Genomic DNA, 20,583 nt, shown 5'->3' on the forward strand with positions numbered 1-20,583 from the left:
TCTCTTTCCTTATGTCACATCTAATTTGAGTTGTGTCACAACCATGATGTACTTTCTTCAACTCAATGAAATAAATAACAGCAATTCTTGGCTTTTTTCAGATTTTAAAAGCTAACTACTGAAAAATATGGAGAATCATCAAAAATTACTTGAAAGTACTTAAATTGTTCTACAGTAGAGGTCACTAATGGATCTGAAATATATGTATGAATGAGTTCTCCAATATCGTGATTTGAATATTTTCTAGTACTTTTACCTTTAATACAAATACTACTGGGTTTTTATCATACGGTAATCCTAGTTGTTTCAAACCAAACCCACTCAAATGTCTTTAATTTTCATGGAATCCATTATTCTCAACTTTAACTGCATTATGGAGGAATTCTTCATTGTGGTCAATTTTTGATATGAATAAGTTGCTGAATAATTCACAATATTCACAAGACGCTACAAAAATGCTTGCTGAATGGTGTGGCCCAAATCAAAAATACCTCGAATTTTATAGAACAAAATAACCTCTACAAAAAAATATAACTGAGGATTTCCGTTTCCAGCTGAGAAATAGCAGCTGATGACCCTAGCAGTCGATAGCAACATAATGATGAATTCAATTCAGAAACCTCAAAACTGATATAAGATTTTGCAACATACTTTGTATGATATGTCTTTGCCTCGACAATGTCCATTTAGCACATATTTTTCTTGACTATCAATGCATGTCGACATCTCCATACAAGTCTGTTATATTCGTCAAAAACCCATACAGTTCACCATTGAAAATATATTCCGTAGCTCCAGAGTCCATAATAAACCAGCCTTTCTGTAGCACCAAGTTGGCATAGTTCAATGATATGACTGTGATTGAACTTCTAGCTTCCTTTGTTTTCTATTGACGTTCTCGTCCATGTGTTACTCTGAATATGCGTTGACTTCTTTGGAAATAACTACTTTTATTTACTCTTCTATTTCCGAATTCTCATCTTTTCATGTACTATCTTTGCTAAAACCTATTTATGGCATACATCCTGATTGAATTATCCTTCCAATGCTACTTTGTTGCCTCCTCTAGCACTGCTTCTATGCATTGCTTTCAACTTCAATTCTTCATCTAGCAACCTAGCTGTAACGAAATCCATAGTATCATCTGAATTTGAGTTTCCAATTGCTCTAATTTTGAGGTCATATTTATCATTATGGCTTAAAAGTAAGTGACAAACTTCATCTGCATCTTCCTACTTGATACCTATACTTTTCAGCTCTCTTATCAAACTGTCAAACTTCTGAAAGTGATCTTATTATTTGTGTGTCGTGCACTAGAGTGTTAAAAGCTCTTTCTTCAATATAAGCTTGGTGAATGCACTTTGTTTTGAGTACGTTTTCTATTGCCTGCATCAGGTGCTTGGTAGTTTTATAATCCTTGACTATGTCAATATGCTTGTCTGATATGCATTGGTAATGATAGATTTCGCTCTTGCATCATTCACTTTGAAATCACGTTCCTCCATTTCGTTCTGAAAATCTTCAGCTTCCTTTTCCAATGAATTGAAATTTTTCGAAGTAGACTGCGGGAAAACCACCGTTGAATTCATGTTTTGGCCGTATCTTCTTGCTCAATACAGTACCATTCGTTACTGTGACTCTCTTTATTCTTTTCACTCAGTTTCACGTCCGGCGCGATTCTACGTCCATTACCTGTTGTTGGTTATGAATGAACTAAGTTTTAATAACAGTGAAGAAACTTGTTGAATAGAGGAAATGTACAGTTGGAGAAAAACTATTTCTGTGAAGTTTTATAACATGCAAGTTACCTTTCATTACTACCATTGCTACTAAGTTGGGCACGGTTAGTTTAGGTCAGCTCCAAAGTGAGTGGGTTTATTCGACCCTCCACCGCAACCCATAAGGGTTTATTGTAGCTTACGCCTATTCACATTCGACCAAATAAACCCAGCTTCTCAACGGAGCCGATTGATTTGTATGGTGAGTGGTTTTCCAGGTCAGATGGTAAGATTAAAACTCTGCCAAACTCTAAAAACCTGATTCTGTCCCCAGCGGGGCAGGCACAAAGTATGTGTTCTGCTGTTTATCATTTTCCAAGCAGAGGCAACACAGACTGTCTTCCGACAGTCCGAGTCTCTGCATATTACACATCGTAGTTCATTTCTACTGTAGTCCAAAAGGTTAATGAATGAGCCAATTCTGGAAGACTCTGCCAGAAGTTCATAACTCTTTTTACTATCCAGGTGTTCAATCTTTGTTTGGCAAAGCCTAAAGCGATGCCAATGACATGTTCTTGTCCGATGAAGCTATTTGAGGCTACTTTTTGTAAGGGAGTTAGCAACCTCATTGCCTTCCAGACCAGTAAGGCCAGGAATCCAGACCAGCGAAAATCTATTGAGTCTTCCTATTGAGGGGAGTTGTTTATGGTGATTTGCTGCCAATTTAGACATTGCTCGGTAGTAGCCAAGAGCTTATAACGCCGCTTGACTGTCGGAGAATATTTTTATCGATTTTATCTCTCCGTACACAATTCAATAGCGTAAATTTCCGCTTAAAATACAGTCGCATAAGTTCCTAGGCAGGTTATTATTTCTGTCCTGGGTCTGCGACTGAAAACACCTCCACCAGAACCTGAAAGTGATTTTGATCCATCTGTGAACCAACAACTATCTGCTCTCAATATTTCCTTATCCCGGAGGGCCCAGTCCTCTCTACCCGGGAACAGTACTTTATGAGGCAGTTCGTAGTTGACAGTTGGAGGTATGAAGTCAGAGGTCATTTCCAGAATGCTGTGACTTTCAGTGTCAACAAAAATACAAAAATAAGAAGAGTAACCTGCAAACAGACAGTTGCAGGTTACGTGGAACTGACTAGAAGAATGATATCAACACCCTCTGAAAACTCTTAGATATACTGATGTTTTGATGGGGACTTTCAAGTACTCTCGAGTATTCTGGATTATTCTAGAAGTTTTCTAAGGTCAAAAATTCCAGCTGTAATATTTTAAAAAGCACGCAGTATGTTGCCGTGCGTTACAGACTGTTGCCGACCATTATAATATGTGTTGAAATATTCTAGAATTCTACCAAATACCCTAGAATGTCCTGGACTCCTGAGAACATTTCTAAAAATCCGAATTTGTAGTCCTCAAATCGTCAAAAATAAGCTTCTCAGGTTGAAAAGCGATTTTCTTTTCTTGGATTGGGGATAGAGGGCTACCACAACATATAACTGTCCTGGAACACTCTAGAGGGTAGAAGTTCTAGCCTAAATATTTCCAGAAGTACGCCCTCTGAGAAAAGACGAAAATCTTCTTCACGGTTGTCAGAAAAAAGTAGGGATATATGTTCATTAGCCGTGCTACTCGTCTGTTATCAAGGGTATCATCATGAGTGAACAGCTTACATATTTATGAAAATGAAGTCGTTTGAGAACAAATTATTCAAAAAAATTACGAAACTTCATGGATCAATACACTGAAATGATTTATTATAAATTAAAATTCTGTATAACCTGGTGAACTTGAATGATATTTTAAATTGATGAATGATTGAAATCCATGATTATCACATCGAAGAGTTGATGTTACCATAATACAGACAACTGGAAATATGTGCACCTCACTAACGATTTTTCCAGATTCGGAGCAGAAATACTACTTCGCTCTGCCCTCTCTGTTCCGGAAGCCTAACTAAATACCAAAGCAACGAAATCTTCAGGCAAAGATTTCTACTTTCTGACCCTATTTAGGTTTATTTCTTGTACATTATTTTGTGAAAGACTTAGTAGAGGGAAATATCTGATCAGATGCCCCAATAATAGCTGGCGGGCAGCCAATCCGTATTATCAGGAGACGAAATCTGGAACGAGGGGCGAAATAGTTTGTATGGGAGTTATTCGACTAGAAAATGTTTCTGATTATTGAAAATATCTTCGCAGGCTTTTCGGTTCCATATTCGTTCCAGAATGGGGTGGAATGCCATTTCGCTCGGTTGAACCAGATGTTTTTGCCGATCCGTGAAAATATTCAGGAGTTTTTCATAGGTGAACAGCTTCAAATTGAACATGTGCATGTGGACACTCTTTCGTTTTCACTTGTATCTAGACGTAAAATGAATTTATTTTGTGTTGGTTATGGAGTTCCCAAATTATTTTATAGAACGTTGACCACTAATGATTTTTTCTTCTTGTTAAAAGATTGCTCGCGTTCAGCCTATTCCCAAAAACAGCAACAAACATCTTCCAAATAACTACAGACCAGTCGCTTTGCTATCATAATCATGAAAAATCATGGAGAAAGCCGTAAACCTCCATATCCTCAAATATTTGGAAGGATTCCAGGATCTTGGGCGATCATCAATATGTATGTCAACCTTATTTGGAATAACGCAATCGAGAAACATGGAAAGTCAAAAGCTGTTGCGTTTGATATCTCTAAGGCTTTTGACTGTATGTGGCATGACGGTTTCCTGGCCAAACTTCGATGCTATGGCTTGTCGAATCATTTTTGTGCATGGATCTCCATCTTCCTGAAAGAGCGTGGCCGTTGATAAATAACTTTTGAATATTTTTACCATAAACACTGGTGTTCCCCAGGGATCCATATTGCCTTCAACCCTCTTTTTATTGCATATCAACGACTAATTGGAGAAAAACAAGAATTCAATATATTGCTTTGCTAACGACAGCACACTTTTCTCGTCATTACATTTGGATTCCAGGACATCAGCTTCGGATGCACATCTTCACCGGCAGCAGAACTTTGCAAATTGCGCTTTCTGCTTCCATAAGTTTGTTGGAGGTTTAATTTGACATCAATATGTCATGGCAATCATGTCGCTGGAATTGCAAAGACTGCTGCTCAAAAGCTTGGAATACTGTTTCGAAGCAGAAAACAGTACCCACCTCAGCAACTTTTGATGCTTTATGAAGTTCAGATTAGACCTTCGTTGGAGTATTGTTCTCTGCCTCTGAGCATACCCTGAAGGTGATGGATTCTATCCGGAAATGAGCCATCCACCTGACTGGAAACGAGAGCATCACTTGCAACATTGTTAGTCTGGAACATCGAAAAAAAGGTTGGAGATTAGTAAATATCATATCGAAAATACGTTGTGGATTGTGGTGGCTCATCGCTTTGAGATTCAACTCATATTACTTCGAACTTCACTGTTCAAAAACTATTTCGTTCGGAGAACTGGCTCATGTGGAATAAACTCAATGAGAAAGTTTTCCAAAATGGATTCAATCTTCAGCGATTAGAATCCAATGTGAATTGCTATTTCCGCACAGGCACCGCTCTCAGATCGCCTCAATGATTTTCCTGTGGTGCTTGAACTGTGTATCGACTGTAATTCTTGGCACATAAGCTGTACCTAATGAGCCAAGGAATAGTTCGAAAGAAATGAGAAATAGTTCAATGAGACTTGTGAAAAAGCAAAATCGTGACCAGCAAGTATATATGGGAGGACCTATTCTCACCTGAAACGTACGTTATTTCATCTTTCTGAAAATTTCGAACGGTTGTGGCTGATAATTCACGAAGTTTTATGTCAAAGCTCACTAATGGAATTCACTGTAACATTTTCACTATGAAAGGTCATTGATAAATTCCTTATAATTCCCAACCACTCCTACAATAGTAGTTATGTAATAACAGCAAAGACTATCAGATCTTCTCTTCCATTGAATTCAGTTCAAAAATTTGCATAAGATTAAGAATCGATCACTAGTCTGTGGATTATACTGTTGATTGTTCAATATTGCTAATTTGTGGAATAATTGTCTAGGTGGTGTTAAAAAATTGAGTCAATTATTTTAATGAAGAGATATCATTTGACTTCTGAAGTTTGATTCATGATAGAGATAAGAGTAAATATTTTTGAAAAATAATCCCTAGAAATACAAATCGAAACGCCAACAATGAGAAATCGTTACCCCATATATAAGTAAGATGTTGAGAGGAACTGAGAAAAAATTTCTGGAAACTCTTAATGAAAAATGCAACTTAAGACCTTGAAATGTCTGCTATGATATTTCATTCGGAAAGGTATTGTAACAATAATCTGAAATATAGATTTTGAAATGAAATATTACTTTCCTTTCCATGGGATAGCCACTCAGATAATTTCACAGAGAACCAAAATGAATCAAAGGTAATTACAGAGGAAATATAAAGAAAACTATAGTGAATTCGTTATAAGTTGTTTCATACTGATTGTTTCCTTCAATGCTTGATATAGATATACATTGCCAGTTATGCCAAGCAATTAAACTCGAATATTTCGAAAAATATTCCACCAGAATACTGTTCTGAATTTTGACTCGATCAAAGTTTTACTTTCAGGCAAACAATTTCGAATATACTCGTGATATGTTACTCGAGGTCAATTTATTATACACAATTGTTACATTTGATTAGGGAAATTTCGAAAAATATAGGCTTGCACACATTTTACTCGAATAAACTTTACTCATTTACGTACTTTTGCAAAAATTTCTCATGCGGCATTGCATATTTCGTTAAGCTGAAGTGATTAACATCCTGCAAAGTTTCGAATACTTTTGAACTTTGTTGCTGATTTGATATGGTTGTTTTATGATGAATATTCCAAACATTTCAAAATGAAATTCATTAAATATTCGTTATTCCACACTTTCAAATAACACGTAAAATATCATGAGCAAATTTTGATGGAATTTTATTTCCCAACTAAGAGAATGCCTACGAAATCTCCATAAGAATATGTCACCCTATAAAAATCTGTTGAATTGACGGGTTTCAGAATTATTGTAAAACCTTTTCGAAATACTGGCGAGAGACATAGCAAAATGTTGATTCAATCTACCTATCAACGCTTCATGTAGATTGCAGTGTAGGTTTTTCATTTGACCGGACGTTTCCACGTATCACACGCATCCACCTCGACATGATTTGAATGTATTGATTTCATATCAAAACATCGAAGACTTTGTTTTGACAAGCAATGACCAACCGAACCATCGAACAGAAAATATTGATTTTCGCCATTCACATATATATATATTATCAATTTTATGTGGTGGGTTGAATTGCATGATATACAAATATGTTCAGAACGTATTTATAACAACGGTTGAATTAAAACAATGGGAAAATATTCGAAAACTGAGTTGTTTTTCAAATAACTGATTGGAAAGTGAGACCTTTCAGGAGATTTCAATATAGGAGATTTCAGTGTATGTTGTAAATTGAAAAAAAAACGTACTTGTCTTGGGACACCCGTGAGAGTTTTCTTTCATTCAGCGATTTATTTCAGCATTGAAAACAGTTTTTCCCGCGTAATTACATGGTTTCTAAAAATATCAGGTTCCAAATTTCTTTTGTTCTCTAGAATATAATTGAATGTGTAAACTCATTCTAGTATAGTTGTGAAATTTTTTTGGATGGCACCTCAGCTCGTGATAAAGGGTAGAAAAATCGACAAAATTACTTTTTCCATCATTTACTGAATGAACACCGTATCTAGGTGATAATAACTTCATTCTCATTACTAGACTTGGCTCCAATAGTTCGACGTGTTTCGATTACGTCACATATTGCTCACAACATTACCCCAGCACGGCTGACCGACCGAAGTTTCGTGCCCACGCGAGATATTTCTACGTCGCTCTAGAGTGACGAGAAAGAGAAGCCAAACATACTGATGCGTTACGTTACAAAGCGGTTTGTCCTCCCATAAGCAGTTATCACTTAAAAAAAGTGGAACAAATATCAAAGATGTAACTCCTTTGGAAATTGGTCAGTATGAGACATAGGGGCTTGCTAAGAGTAGATGTTCGTATAGGAGGGTGAATCGCTTCGTTACCTAAAGCGTTACAGCGCCAGTCTGCCTGGCTTTCCTCTCTCATGCATATATGTCAGCGGAAGGCAACCTCCCCTTGTCTAGTCGGACAGACGCTTTAGTGTGCGATAGATATCTCTGAATCTGTAGAGAAGGGAGGGTGAGTGTAGGCCTACAGCACTTGGGCTACATGTGATCCATTGTACGTCCTCCCAAGGCTTTATCCTCGTAGATAATCGTCCATCTCGTCCTTTCCAGGAAGGTGAACAGGTCCCTGGGAGATATTTCCTTTATATCGGCAGGTGTAGACCAAGACTCGCTGAACACACACTCTCTCATTGACGATAACTCCGGACACTTCCATAGGACATCTCTGACTGATTCATCTTCCTGTTCGCACATGCATCATAGAGGTGTGCCAACTAGCCCCACAATATGGAAGTGTTTCCTTCTTTGACAGTGGCCAGTCAGAAATCCTATTGTTGAGCGTAGATTTTTCCTGCTCATCGCCAGATATTTCGTCGGCGCCAGCTTCCTAGGGTCGCCCAGGGTGAACCTGGCAATATTGCATCCTTTGATTCCATCCCATGTCTTTAGGGATTGAGCAGGGGTGTGACGTTTAGCTAGTTTCGCAACTGTTGAAGTCACCAGGCCGTAGGTGTCACTGGGTCCTAAAATTCTTAGTCCAGCTGCTTCCTTGGCTAAAGTGTCGGCAATGCGATTACCTTCAATCCTGTTGTGCCCTTTAACCCTTTTCATGTGATATACATATACTGTACGATATAAATTTAACTAGCACGTATTATAAAAATCTAACTAGCAGACACGTAATATTCTTTTATCATGTGGAACGTGGCTAATTTTGTGTATGTACATCAATGGAGGTTAAGAGGTAGAACAAACCTGTAGTGCTCTACACTGCAGTTTTGAACTTCGCCTTTTGAATGTATATTGTATTTCACCCAATAAAGATCATTATTATTATTTTTCCACCATACTGTGCGCTGCTCAGGCCCTATCCCCCGAAGCCCCGATACATTCGGGAGGGCGCGCTGGCATTATCAACCAATGACCACTCATCACACCGTGGGGTAAGTGATCAGTGGGTCCGAGAATCATGTGCCATGAGCAAACGCAGTGAGCCAAGAATGACAGCCTTCTGCATCTGTGCGGCTGAGATTTCTGCCTTAGTGCGGAAAGCCGGTATGATTTTAAGATTCGAGAGTATTATTATCATTATCAATATCATTATTTATTCATAAAAAAGTAACAATTTTCTCAAGGAAATAATATATTTTATCAATAAATAACCTCATATTAATATACGTAAAAATCATACGTAGAAAACTAAGCTCATCTCAAGTTGAACAAATTCAATTTTTGATAGTTCAACTAAGATTAGTTTGAGTTGGCACTTTTGTCGGCCGTCCTGTAACGCACACGTTTTTTATAGTATTGAATATCAATTCAAAAATTCAAATGAACTACGGTGTTATCTGAACTACTACAAAATTTTCATTTAGATTTTTCAAAATGTCACAACCCTACTCAAATATAATATGTACCTATCTGTCTGCCTGTCTGTCACATATGTACTCGAAAATTGCCCATGATTGCAGTATCAGTTTTTTGTTGGAAGTCATGATCTCCGTTCCTCAAGAGGATGGAATTTTTCATTTGATTCATGTATTTAAAAAAAGATGATCAACATTTGATTATTTTCTTCGAAAGTTCAATAGATTCCAGAACCGTCAATATGAAATTTTCACAACACGCTACTGATGAACCCTCCAACTGTTCTAAGAGCGGTGTCTGTGCGAAAGTTGTGATTTACGTTGGCTTTGAATCGCTGGAGATGAAATTCATTCCGAGTTGTACATTAAAACTGTGAGTAACCACAATCCCTCGAGTATTTCTGATATGTATCGCTTGGTGGAATCAAATGTGCTAAGTAACTTGAATACCTCCAACAACCCCCAACAAACTTATCGAAACAAAGAACATTTATCATTTTGTAGAAAACCAATGCCTGAGTTTTCGTAGCACTGAATTGAACCCGGTTATTTTCACGCCAAAAAGAAATCACCTCTTCTTTGAAATAAGTTGAAAACAAGTTTGTAGCTTATGTTGATCAACTATCCTTTTGTGGCAATTCCACTGACAAAAATTTGAGTATTTCCCACAGTTTTTTATATGTTATGACTCATAACTTGGTGGATTCAGCAAATACTTCAATGGACCTCCAGAACAGTCTTGTTCAGTAACCAAATATCCGCCAATTTATCTTTCAATCAAAACCTTATATATTATAGTTCAAACTGAATATGTTTTTCAATAACCATATATTCAAACCCTGTTTCATTTATTAAAAATTTGTGAGCTTTGAAATCTCTGATCTCCTTTTGTCTACAAATCATTTTGAATTCGATGAGCTTTGGTTTGAACAATTCCTGAAGTGTCTACAGAGAAATCGACACCAATTTTCACGAAAGCTCTAAAAATTAACATGAAAAATGTAAGTCATAGAAAGTTTCAACCGTTTTGAATACAATTATCCCACTACGGCATTATTTACTCTCAAAAATATTATGTAAGATGCGGTCAGAATGCGAACGATGGTAAATAAAAACCGTATTTTATTAAATCATAATCCAGGTAATAAAAAGGTAGAGCAATAAATATGAGAATTAATCAACCAGACCCTAAGCCTACGAGACCATGCTCGGGTAGCCGTGCAGCCTCTATTATATTACATTTTATATCATCTTTTATAAGAAAAATGGTGAGGGATTTTGGTTTCGTTTTTGTATTCGATCGTTTTGCGTCAAATATTGAACATCTATATAAAAATTATGTAGGTATAGTTGGTTTATTTTTTCTTCAGTCTTTCCCTGAAAAAGCATCGATTATGTTTTTTTTAAATGGAATAGTCATTGCTGATAACCATTACTGCTTATCAACTTTTTTGGTCGATGTCGCTGAAATTTTATCGATTCTGTTTTGAAGAACAAACCACAAGCACTTATGGCGCTTTTAAAGCGGTGCCTGTGTGAAAGTAGCGGTTCACATTGGATTTGAATCCCTGGAGATTATATTCCTTTGGAAAAACATTCTCAGGAAGATTATTCCACATAAACGCAGTTCTCAAAATGGAAGAGTTTTTAAACAGTGAAGTTCGAGGTTTACTGAGTTGAACCTCGAAACGATGAGCAGCCACAGTCCGTCGCGTATTTCTGATATGTACCGCTCTTGGTGAAATCAAATGTGCCAACTCACTTGAACACTTTCCGTGAAAGTATCTGTAGAATTGGGACAAATCTCCAAACTTTCTTCGATGTTCCCGACTATGATAACTTTAGCCACTGCATTAGCGTCCATAATTTTATCGACGGGATTCGTGACATGGAGCTGCAGCAGTCTCTGAAGATGGCGCGTCATAAAAAATTTAACGAAGCCATCATTTATGAATTTGAAGCTGCCAAAAGTGCTCCGCGACAACAACGAAAAGTTTTCTGTTTAAAAATCTGTTTTTTCGTTAATCAGCTGTCGCCTCCATACAAACGACAACTCTCTAAAGTTGAGAAACTTCTGCGAGCTAAGGACTAACGAGGTCTTACCTTTCAACGTGTGATTCCTAACACGGTTGCAGAATAATTCCAGCTTCAACCAGATAAATTCTATTGAGAAAAATATCAGGTCGAGGCGGGAATCGAACCCACGGTCTTCCGATCGTGAGTCGGGCACACTACCACCGCGGCCAATTCCACAACAGTGATTGTCATCAAAAAAAAAGGAAGACATACGAATAGATCGACTCGTGGTAGGTTTAGAGGAATTTCTAAAGAAATATTTTCTGAATGATATTGCGCCCAAGGATGGCCTGAATGTTATAACTGCGGCAGGGAAAATTCATTTATGACGGGACTATCTATCTCACTTAACATCCAACGACAAAAGAAAGTTCGGGATTATCTGAACTAGAGCGTCGGTGGCTCAGAAAACTAAGGAGGGTACATTGGCTGCTACATCCCAAGCGCCCAGGTATTCGATTTCCATGATAGGACGCAACAGTAACAGCTTAGTTGTTGACAATTTTTGAAAAATCATCAGGGCCTCTTCACCATCGATTCTGGAGCAACGACATCAGTAACGGGAGCCCTCACTTCCAAAAGAAATAGTTTGAAGAAGTTATAGATGGTACCGGTTCTGGAAACAGTCACTGGAGGTAGATTGACAGTCTATAGAGAAGTTGAAATGAGACTAACGCTTGGAAACTGCGAAATAGAAACTAAGGTATCAGTGGCCAATATTGTCGACGAATCCGTTTTGGGACCAGATATCATATCCCCCTACGGATTCGTGTGAACATAAGGAACATACTATTGAGGGGTTGGAAATGAGGCAATTTTGCTTTACGTGCTGTCTTCGCTTCACGACAGCGCCAAAGTGGTTATACTGGAAGATTCTAGAATCTCTCCCAACAACGAGAAAACCATTCAAGCGGTAATTGCTGAACCACCAGGTTCAGCAACCTCCAAGGGAACTCATCGACCCTTTCAAGAAGGCGTGGATCCATCTGTCTGAAGAAAAACCATACCAGGCCACCAGATTCCTAGAGGAAAAGAAATTTATATTTTTGAAGGACAAAATCATTGGTCGAAAGGATTTACTTCAATATTGGATCAATACTGGTGATGGCAAACCCATACGCCAACCACCGAGACGACTTCCCTCAGCAAAGCAAGACGGAGCTGCACCCTTTTTCAAAGGCATATTGGAGGAGAAAATAATCGAGGAATTAAACAGCTACTGGTCGTCACCTCTCGTGTTGGTGATTGAGAAAGATGGATCGACGAGATTCTGCGTCGACTACAGGAGGCTTAATGATGTCACCAAAGAGGACAGTTACCTTTTTTCCAGAATAATTGACACCCTGAACATCTTGGCTGGATGCAGATGGTTCCCAACATTAGACCCCAAAATCTGATATCGCCAGGTGGTTGTTCGCCCCTTGGATAAATAGAAGACTGCCTTTTTCATCGGCAATGAATTATACCAGTTTGGGTTTACGAAGTCCAGATTATGCATTGCACCTGCAACATTCGAACGCTTGATGGAGTTGGTTTCGAGAAGACTCACCTAGAAAACATGCTTGGTCCATCTAGATAACCGAAAAAAGTTTTGACGAACATCTGTCAAACTTGAAGAGTGTGTTCACGAAGCTGCGGAATGCTCATATGCAGCTCAACTGTCTCTTTCCAGAAAAGGTGATTTTTTTGGGATACTGTGTGTCCTCAAGAGGAGTTGAAACAGATCTAGAGGTAATCAAGGCAGTGCAAGAATGGCCTTCACAGTCTTATACACATCAAAATTACAGCTTTCCAACGACAGGATGAAAATAATATTTCACAGAAAGTAGCTGCCAGTGAGCTTCAAGCAGGGCGATGCAGTGTGGCTCTACTAACTTCAAGGACGGAAAGGTTTGTGTCTCGAGTTGCAGAGATCCTGGCAAGGACCTTACTTGGTAAACAAGAAGATAAACGATCTGGTGGAAGCCCAAAAATGTCCACATTGAGATACTGTGTCCTTACATGGGTCGCGATGTCCCCTCTAGTAATGATAAAATACAAATGAAATATGAATATTACTGGAGTTTTTTCCCAACACCAAATCCTTATCTTTAACACTTCGACACGTGTTTCGATCACCAAGTGATCATCTTCAAAGAGGAAGATTGAAACAGTTTTAATCTTCCCCTTTGAAGATGATCACTTGGTGATCGAAACACGTGTCAAAGTGTTAAAAATAACGATTTGGTGTGGGGAAAAACTCCAGTAATATTCATTACTACACCAAAGGTTCCAAACAGTGCATTATAAGTACAAATAAAATATTTAAAAAAATTATGGTTGGTGAACAACATATTAATTATTGGTGAGGTTAGTGTGGATTGAGATATTGAGCAAACAAATTTTTATCTAAGAGCAAGGCTGGAACTCAAACTAGCACACAATAAATTCTAAACCAATATTTTTTCCAATCATCAGCACTGCAATATTCTTCTAGATGCGCGTTGGAAAAAAGTTAAAAAGAACTCTTTAGACGCCAACTTGGTTAGTCAAACGTGCTTCGTGAATAGTATTGGGTAAAGTACTTATTTCGGAAGTTTTTATTTCTCTCTGAGAGTCGTTGAAAGGGAGTTTGAAGGAACAAAAAGGCAATTTGCAGTGATTCCATTTCATTTGTCCTTCTCTCTATAATTGTCATTTCAATTATATTCAAAACTGAAGCCTATATTTTTTTTTCAAAAACTGCACCTGACGATTTGATCTTCACAAATTTTATTTGAAAAATATATTACAACATGTTTCGCTACAACATTAGCTTTTTCAAGTGATTTATACGTATATAGGTATATATATGTATAAATCACTTGAAAATGCTCATGTTTTAGCGAAACATGTTTGATATATTTTTCAAATAAAGTTTGTGAAAATCAAATCGTTAGGTTTAGTTTTTGAAATTACTATGGATCTTCATCAAGTAACGGCCGAATCAATCAGAAAAAAAAGGAAAAAAAAATAGGCCTATATCTTGTTTCTCAAGTAAATAAATCAGTACCTTCAATAATGAGAATGCATCTTTTTTTTTCAGGCAATATCACCAATTCAAGAAGATATCCTGTTATGGTCTTCATTCACGGCGAGTCTTTCGAGTGGAATTCAGGAAACCCGTACGATGGAAGTGTCCTCGCTGCATATGGCCAGGTCATTGTTGTCACAATCAACTTCAGACTGGGAATATTGGGTGAGTATGAGTATGTGTGATGTATATATCCATTTCACATCTATGTTAGGATGAAAATAACGAGTTTCATTCAATGGGCTTATTATGATGGCAAAAGAGAGATGACGTCACCAGATATACGAAATAAGACTCAAGCTAGGAAACGACAACAGTTTCAGATATATCTTTATGGGAGATGTGAAACTTCATTTTTGTACCAAACGAAAATAATAACGAAGCCTTGCGAATAGCTATGCATAGCTATGGAATGACCTTTCTTTTGTTGCGAGCGAGGATCATTCAATTGCGAATAAATAAAATTGACGAAATCGCAACACAGAATACCTTGTTCTACATTGTATTAGTTCGGACTTACTTTGTCTAATCTAGTATATAGAAATGGATGTTTGTTGGTTGGTTGGTTGGTAAGTGATAAACTTCTACATCGCTCAACAGATCGTGATGAAACTTGACATGTATGAGTAATTTTCCATAGAGAAGGTTTTTAGGCGATACATTTTTCTGTAACTCGCCACTAGATGGCGCTGTAGAACAATTTTTTGAAAGCACTGTTCTATAACGCTGCGCACGCCTAAGTTCGTTGATTCTGATTCTGTCAAAACATTGAAACAGCAGCGATACAGCAACATAGTACTAGTATGATATAAATTGATTTGAAATTCCTGGAAGAATCTATGAAAAATTAAGAAATAAGCTGAAAAATAACAATTATATCAAGCAAAAAACTGAAATTAAAATGAAATTGAATACAAGTAACAATAAAAAATAAAAAAATCAACTATGAAAACGAGATGAAAATCAAAAATTAACAATTCCAAGCTGAGTTACTTCAAGACGTTTCGATTGTTAGTATCCACAATCGTCTTCGGGTGATATCACCTACCCGAAGACATCTCTGGAGAGGTCAATGAAGGACTGTGATAAGCTTCACAGGAAAGTGACTTGTTCAAAAAAGTAAGTATTTCTGCCCCTCAGACACAAAAATTCTTAACTTTACGGCGGTCTTTGAAATAATTCAGTGATCGAAATTTTTTTTTTTCAGAGAATATTCAATTCAGTTTGTCACTTCAGAAAGAAAGTGTACCATATCTTAGGCTGATTGTATTGTCATTGATAATTATTTGTATTAGTATTTAAAATATTTTCGACTTATTTTTTAAAACTTGCACATACAATTCCGAAAATAGTTTATATGTATTCTATAAAAAATGCCCATATATGTTTTTTCAACTGGAGTTTTCTAATATTTCACTCAGAGATTAATATGAAAATACTCTAACCAGTTATACCAACTTCTTGGAGTATATCCCACCGTGGAGATTATAATTCAGTATATGACCCATAATTCCTAAACAATAGAAGAAATTAATCAAACAGTGCTCATTTCAGTCCTCTAGAACTTGCTTTCTTTGCGAAACTCAGCCGGAACAAAGTTAACAATGATTCATAACAGGGTCAACAATTGGAAAAGAAGAATACGACAAAACGGAATTGAGATTGTTTCAAGAGATGCTTTAATCTCTGCAATGGAAACGAGTTTTCCTTTCGAATGAATTAGGTTGAAATAAAGATAGGTCTCGAGTAATGATCTACTCTGGTTCCTTAGAATTGTGATGAACTATTTTTGGAAATATAATACATCAGGTGATTTGATGTTCCAAAACGCATTGACATTTATTATCGAACTGAAATTCCTAACCGAAATTGGGCCATATCAGATGATAAAAAAGAAAATAAAATCATATCTGATGATAAAATAGCCCAAAAGCATTGCAATCATGATGCCATATTGGCGTAACATCATCTAGTGACCGACATGACATACAAGCTGCAGAAAAAAGCACAAAGCGATTTCTCATTTGACGATCGATGTCAAAGATCAACTATTCAATGGTGATCTTACTTTTTGTTATTGGTACGTTTGTCCCCGTGGGTTTATCAATAATTGACTACACTGAAGAATAATCAAACTCAACTATATTTCACATTAAATACAACAATCCTAAAACAACTGAAACTTCAACTAGTAATCGAATGTCTATCGCCGTACTAGAGCGCTTCGCGTTCCGCACTGTAACTTCCACTCGACTGTCTTGATATGCCCGTGGCCGTAATCGAAAGCGGTAGAAAATTCGCCGGAATTCCATCGAAGTCGGTAGAATATCCTCGAAATGTCGGTAGAACTGACCGCGCTCTTTGCTACATCACAATTGGTTCATGGCTACCAGTGGCGGCCGGCGTTACTTTCCTTAGGGCATGGTTTACAACACTATTTTTGGTTTAAGTTACATGTCCATTCCATTTTTGTATTGCTGATTTCCAAAAGTGGTTTCATTCTCCCCGAAACTTTTTATATTTTTGAGAAAGCAACATCGCTGAATTACTTCCAGATGAACATGGTGGGCATTTTTGTGATGAAAATAATATTTGATATTTTCACTAGACATTAAATTTTATATGAACAAAATCACCTCTAATTGTTTCCAATACCACTGAATTTTCTTAAATCTAATGAACAACATCTTTAAAGAAAAATCCCATCATCATCATTCAATATGACGAACTGATGTATTGTCAAATTAGACAAATGAAGCTGATTTGGTATTATTTCTGAATCATTAACATATAACAATCCTATCTGAGAGCTGGGATATGACATTTATTTTTCGGTTGATATGAATGTATTTGACGAAATCACATGAAGTTAGATTCCTAGGAAAATTAATGAGGAATAATGTGTTTCCTGAAACGCTCTTGCTGATCAATTGGCATAGAAACTGATAAAATCAAATATTTGGTAAAAAAATACTCCACAAGTTTGGTCACTTATACAGCTCTTCTATTTGAGATTACAAAGTTTATTCATTTCTTGCGAAAATATAAAATACGCAAATAAACCCTGAATATATTCGTATTCTCAATTCCAAGCTTCAGTAAAAAAAATCATAAATTGTGCTGGAAATAGTAAAAATAGAGACACTCATGCAGTAAAAAATATTGAGTTATTGAGCCAGTCATGCTAGTAAAATAAATTTTTTATTTTTATAGTATAGCCTTGGTAGGTGGTTCAAAATTCCACCAACACTTTCACTCAAAACTCAACAAGGTTTTTCTTCCTCTTTTTGCATTGTGCAACTACGGTAGCCGTTTTTTTTTCTGCCAAAAATTTGGACAGAGTGGATTGGTTCCTTTTTCGACTTCTGTGTAGGTGCCTGCATTGTGAACAATCGTTCATCTGTTTCCTATTTGAAAGTACAATTTCAGATCGCGACTGTTGATAGGCGTTTTTGAGATATATAGAAAAATCAAAATTGCCGTGATTGGTTTGTTGACTAAACTACCAACCTCTCAAATGATAAAAATGAAAAACTTTTATTGCTATTGTGATTTGCTATAAACCAATTTCTAATGCGACATATCGTTCATTTTCTATCACATTGTATTAGTTTTTTCTATCATATGAAGTAATCATCATAATCAATTCAGCCATGTTACGCAAAATATGTGATTTTTATATCACCAAAATAAGGTCATACAACTACAGTCAAAAGTATTTATTCATCGTATCCAGAACTGGAAAACAAACATTAACTCCAAATATGTCTTGGAAATGTTTTTGGTGGAAGTGAACACCCACCGCTGTGAGAGATAAACTACCAAAATAAAAGTGATTTCGAATCTTTTATGCTCAGAATGATTCTATTTCTTTCAGTGACCGTAAAATTGTCGTCCCTTTACCGAAACCATCTCAAAATGTAAATCACGATAACTGTACAAAATTTCATTCCTTCATTTCTAAATGCATTCAGGAAGCTTTCTCATAGGTTTGTTCGCTATGCTGCACCTGCAATAACATTTCCGGCTTTATAATATCTCTGAATGTATTATATTAGTCCTCTCGTCGTTTCAGAGTTCATAATATTATCAGGAGAAAGCAAGCCTCAAAAGGAATGCTCGAAGGTATACGTTAGGGTCGATCCACACGAGCCACGAGACGCCCTCGACGTTTTATATGACGAAATAATTCCAGGGAAGGAACGATGAAAATAACAACACTGGAATTTAGGTGCCATAACGACCGGGTAACCGATAGATTTTGGAAAAATTTCGTCGGAGCGAGATTACATTTGTATCTACATGTCACGGTGTTAAAAATGCTTTATTTGTCCTACTCCACTTCGATATTGAAAGAATCAATAAAATCAAAATACCCTGAAATGGAATTTCAATGAAATAAAATACAAGTAACAATTTAAAATTGAACAATTAAATGATTTAAAGCCAAGTTACTTCACGACGATTCGATTGTTAGTATACACAATCGTCATCTCGTGATGACTGAACTTATTTCTGTTCGTTGTCTTGTGTCATTCAGATGTTGGGCCACGGGTCCCTTATCCTTCCAGCTAATTGAAATTTATGTCTGTTTTTTATTATGTGATAGGGCGACAGTGGTGAGCCTCTGTCGTCTTCTTACGGCTTGTAGCCCTGTTGCAGAAGTGGCAGCGTTCTTCTGTTTTTTTTGTCATACCGGCAAGCATAGTTTGCAGAACCGGGAATTTCGTAAGAATCTCCTGCAACTGCCCTAGGGCCATTGGCAGACCATCGGGAGAGTTGCAGGAGTTCTCTGTTGGAGATGCGGCCCTCGCATAAGAGACTTCTGACTGTGTTTTTTTCTGGCAGTCTTCGGATTTGGGAGCTGTCGTCCGTCATTTGGCCCATCTGAGGCCTTTTTTATTGGTCTCGGGGCGTTCTGGGCACCCGTAGGAGCTAGTTGGATGCTCGCCCTTGCAATTGACGCATCACACGGGCGAGTTTTTCGTTCTCTTGCACTCGCTTGTTAGGTATCGTCCGGCACACTTTATACAGGCTGGGACTGCTTTGCAGTTCCGCTGTGTGTGCCCGAACTTCTGACCTCTGTTTCTGGGACGTTGAGTTTCGGTGCTCACGCGCACGCTTTGAATTTCCTTTACTTCTTAAATGTTGGCTTGGCTTCTGGGAGCCAGGACTAACAGGAACGGGATGGAAAGGATTTCAAAGCCTTCTCTTGCAATTATGTCGTGATGTCTTCTATTTCGAAGGATTCCGGGACTCTCCGGAAAACTACTCTTAATGATTTATCTGCTTGTACCGTATAGGTGTCATACGAGATTTTTTCGCGATCCAGGATTCGCGTTATTTTTCTGTATTCATCAGAGGTTTTCAGATGAACCTTGATCCCGTCGGTAGTGTTTACCGCTTTCAAAATTGTTTTGTTTTGCGCGGCTGCGATCGTATTGAACTGCTTCCACTTTTCTTTAGCACGAATAGTTATTGGTGGAGGTCTGTTAGCTTATTTCTTTATTTCGCCTTGGTGAGTTGCCGGAGCATCCTCTACCTTGGGGTCGTCGCCTAAATCCATTTGTTCGGGTATAGGAGGGTCTTCTTTTGTTCGGGTGTTATCCGTCTGGCCTACCTGAGCTACATGAGCAGACTTTTGTCTGGGGTCTTCCGCCAAGTCACCCGGTTGCTGTGACGTACCGGGTGTGATGTCAGGGGTCTTTTGTTTGTTAGTCCGGTCAGTCTCGGAACTTTTTGGTTTCTTTTTTGGCCGTGTTTTTTGGCTTCTCGCCGGGGAGCTTCGGCGTGGCTGCTCGTTTTTGAGAGGTTTTTTCCTCTTGAGTTCCTTCTTCGTCCGAGAGAATGTCGTTTTTTGGCAATTCCTCAAAGAGTTGGTATTACTTTGGATTGCGATTTCTGAGGTTTAATTCCATTACTTTTTCGAAGTATTTGTATGATCTTGCCCGTTCTATACTGTCAATATCATACCGATCTAATATCGCATCTATTAATGCAAGTATTGCATCTCTCGAGTATTTCTTTCCGCAAGTTTGAATATTTTTCAAGATTTCCTCCATCTGTAAGATTGTATCGCGTATCAACCTAAATACTTTAGTGGATAGCGGTTTATACC

General features: G+C 37.5%; 1 protein-coding gene across 2 annotated transcripts in view; it reads left to right on the plus strand.

Moving 5' to 3' along the window:
• The window catches only part of LOC111508868 (uncharacterized), a 162,987-nt gene that overhangs the window by 92,012 nt on the left and 50,392 nt on the right, over positions 1-20,583 (plus strand). For both annotated transcript variants that reach the window (XM_074184531.1, XM_074184532.1), the window contains exon 3: positions 14,478-14,630. In XM_074184531.1, coding sequence (XP_074040632.1) covers positions 14,478-14,630 — 153 coding nt within the window. The remainder of the gene's footprint in view (positions 1-14,477; positions 14,631-20,583) is intronic.

This window comes from Leptinotarsa decemlineata, unplaced genomic scaffold, assembly GCF_025532065.1.
Source record: "Leptinotarsa decemlineata unplaced genomic scaffold, Ldec_3_MD MMD2_tig00026354_RagTag_RagTag, whole genome shotgun sequence".
Classification (NCBI taxonomy): Eukaryota; Metazoa; Arthropoda; class Insecta; order Coleoptera; family Chrysomelidae; genus Leptinotarsa; species Leptinotarsa decemlineata.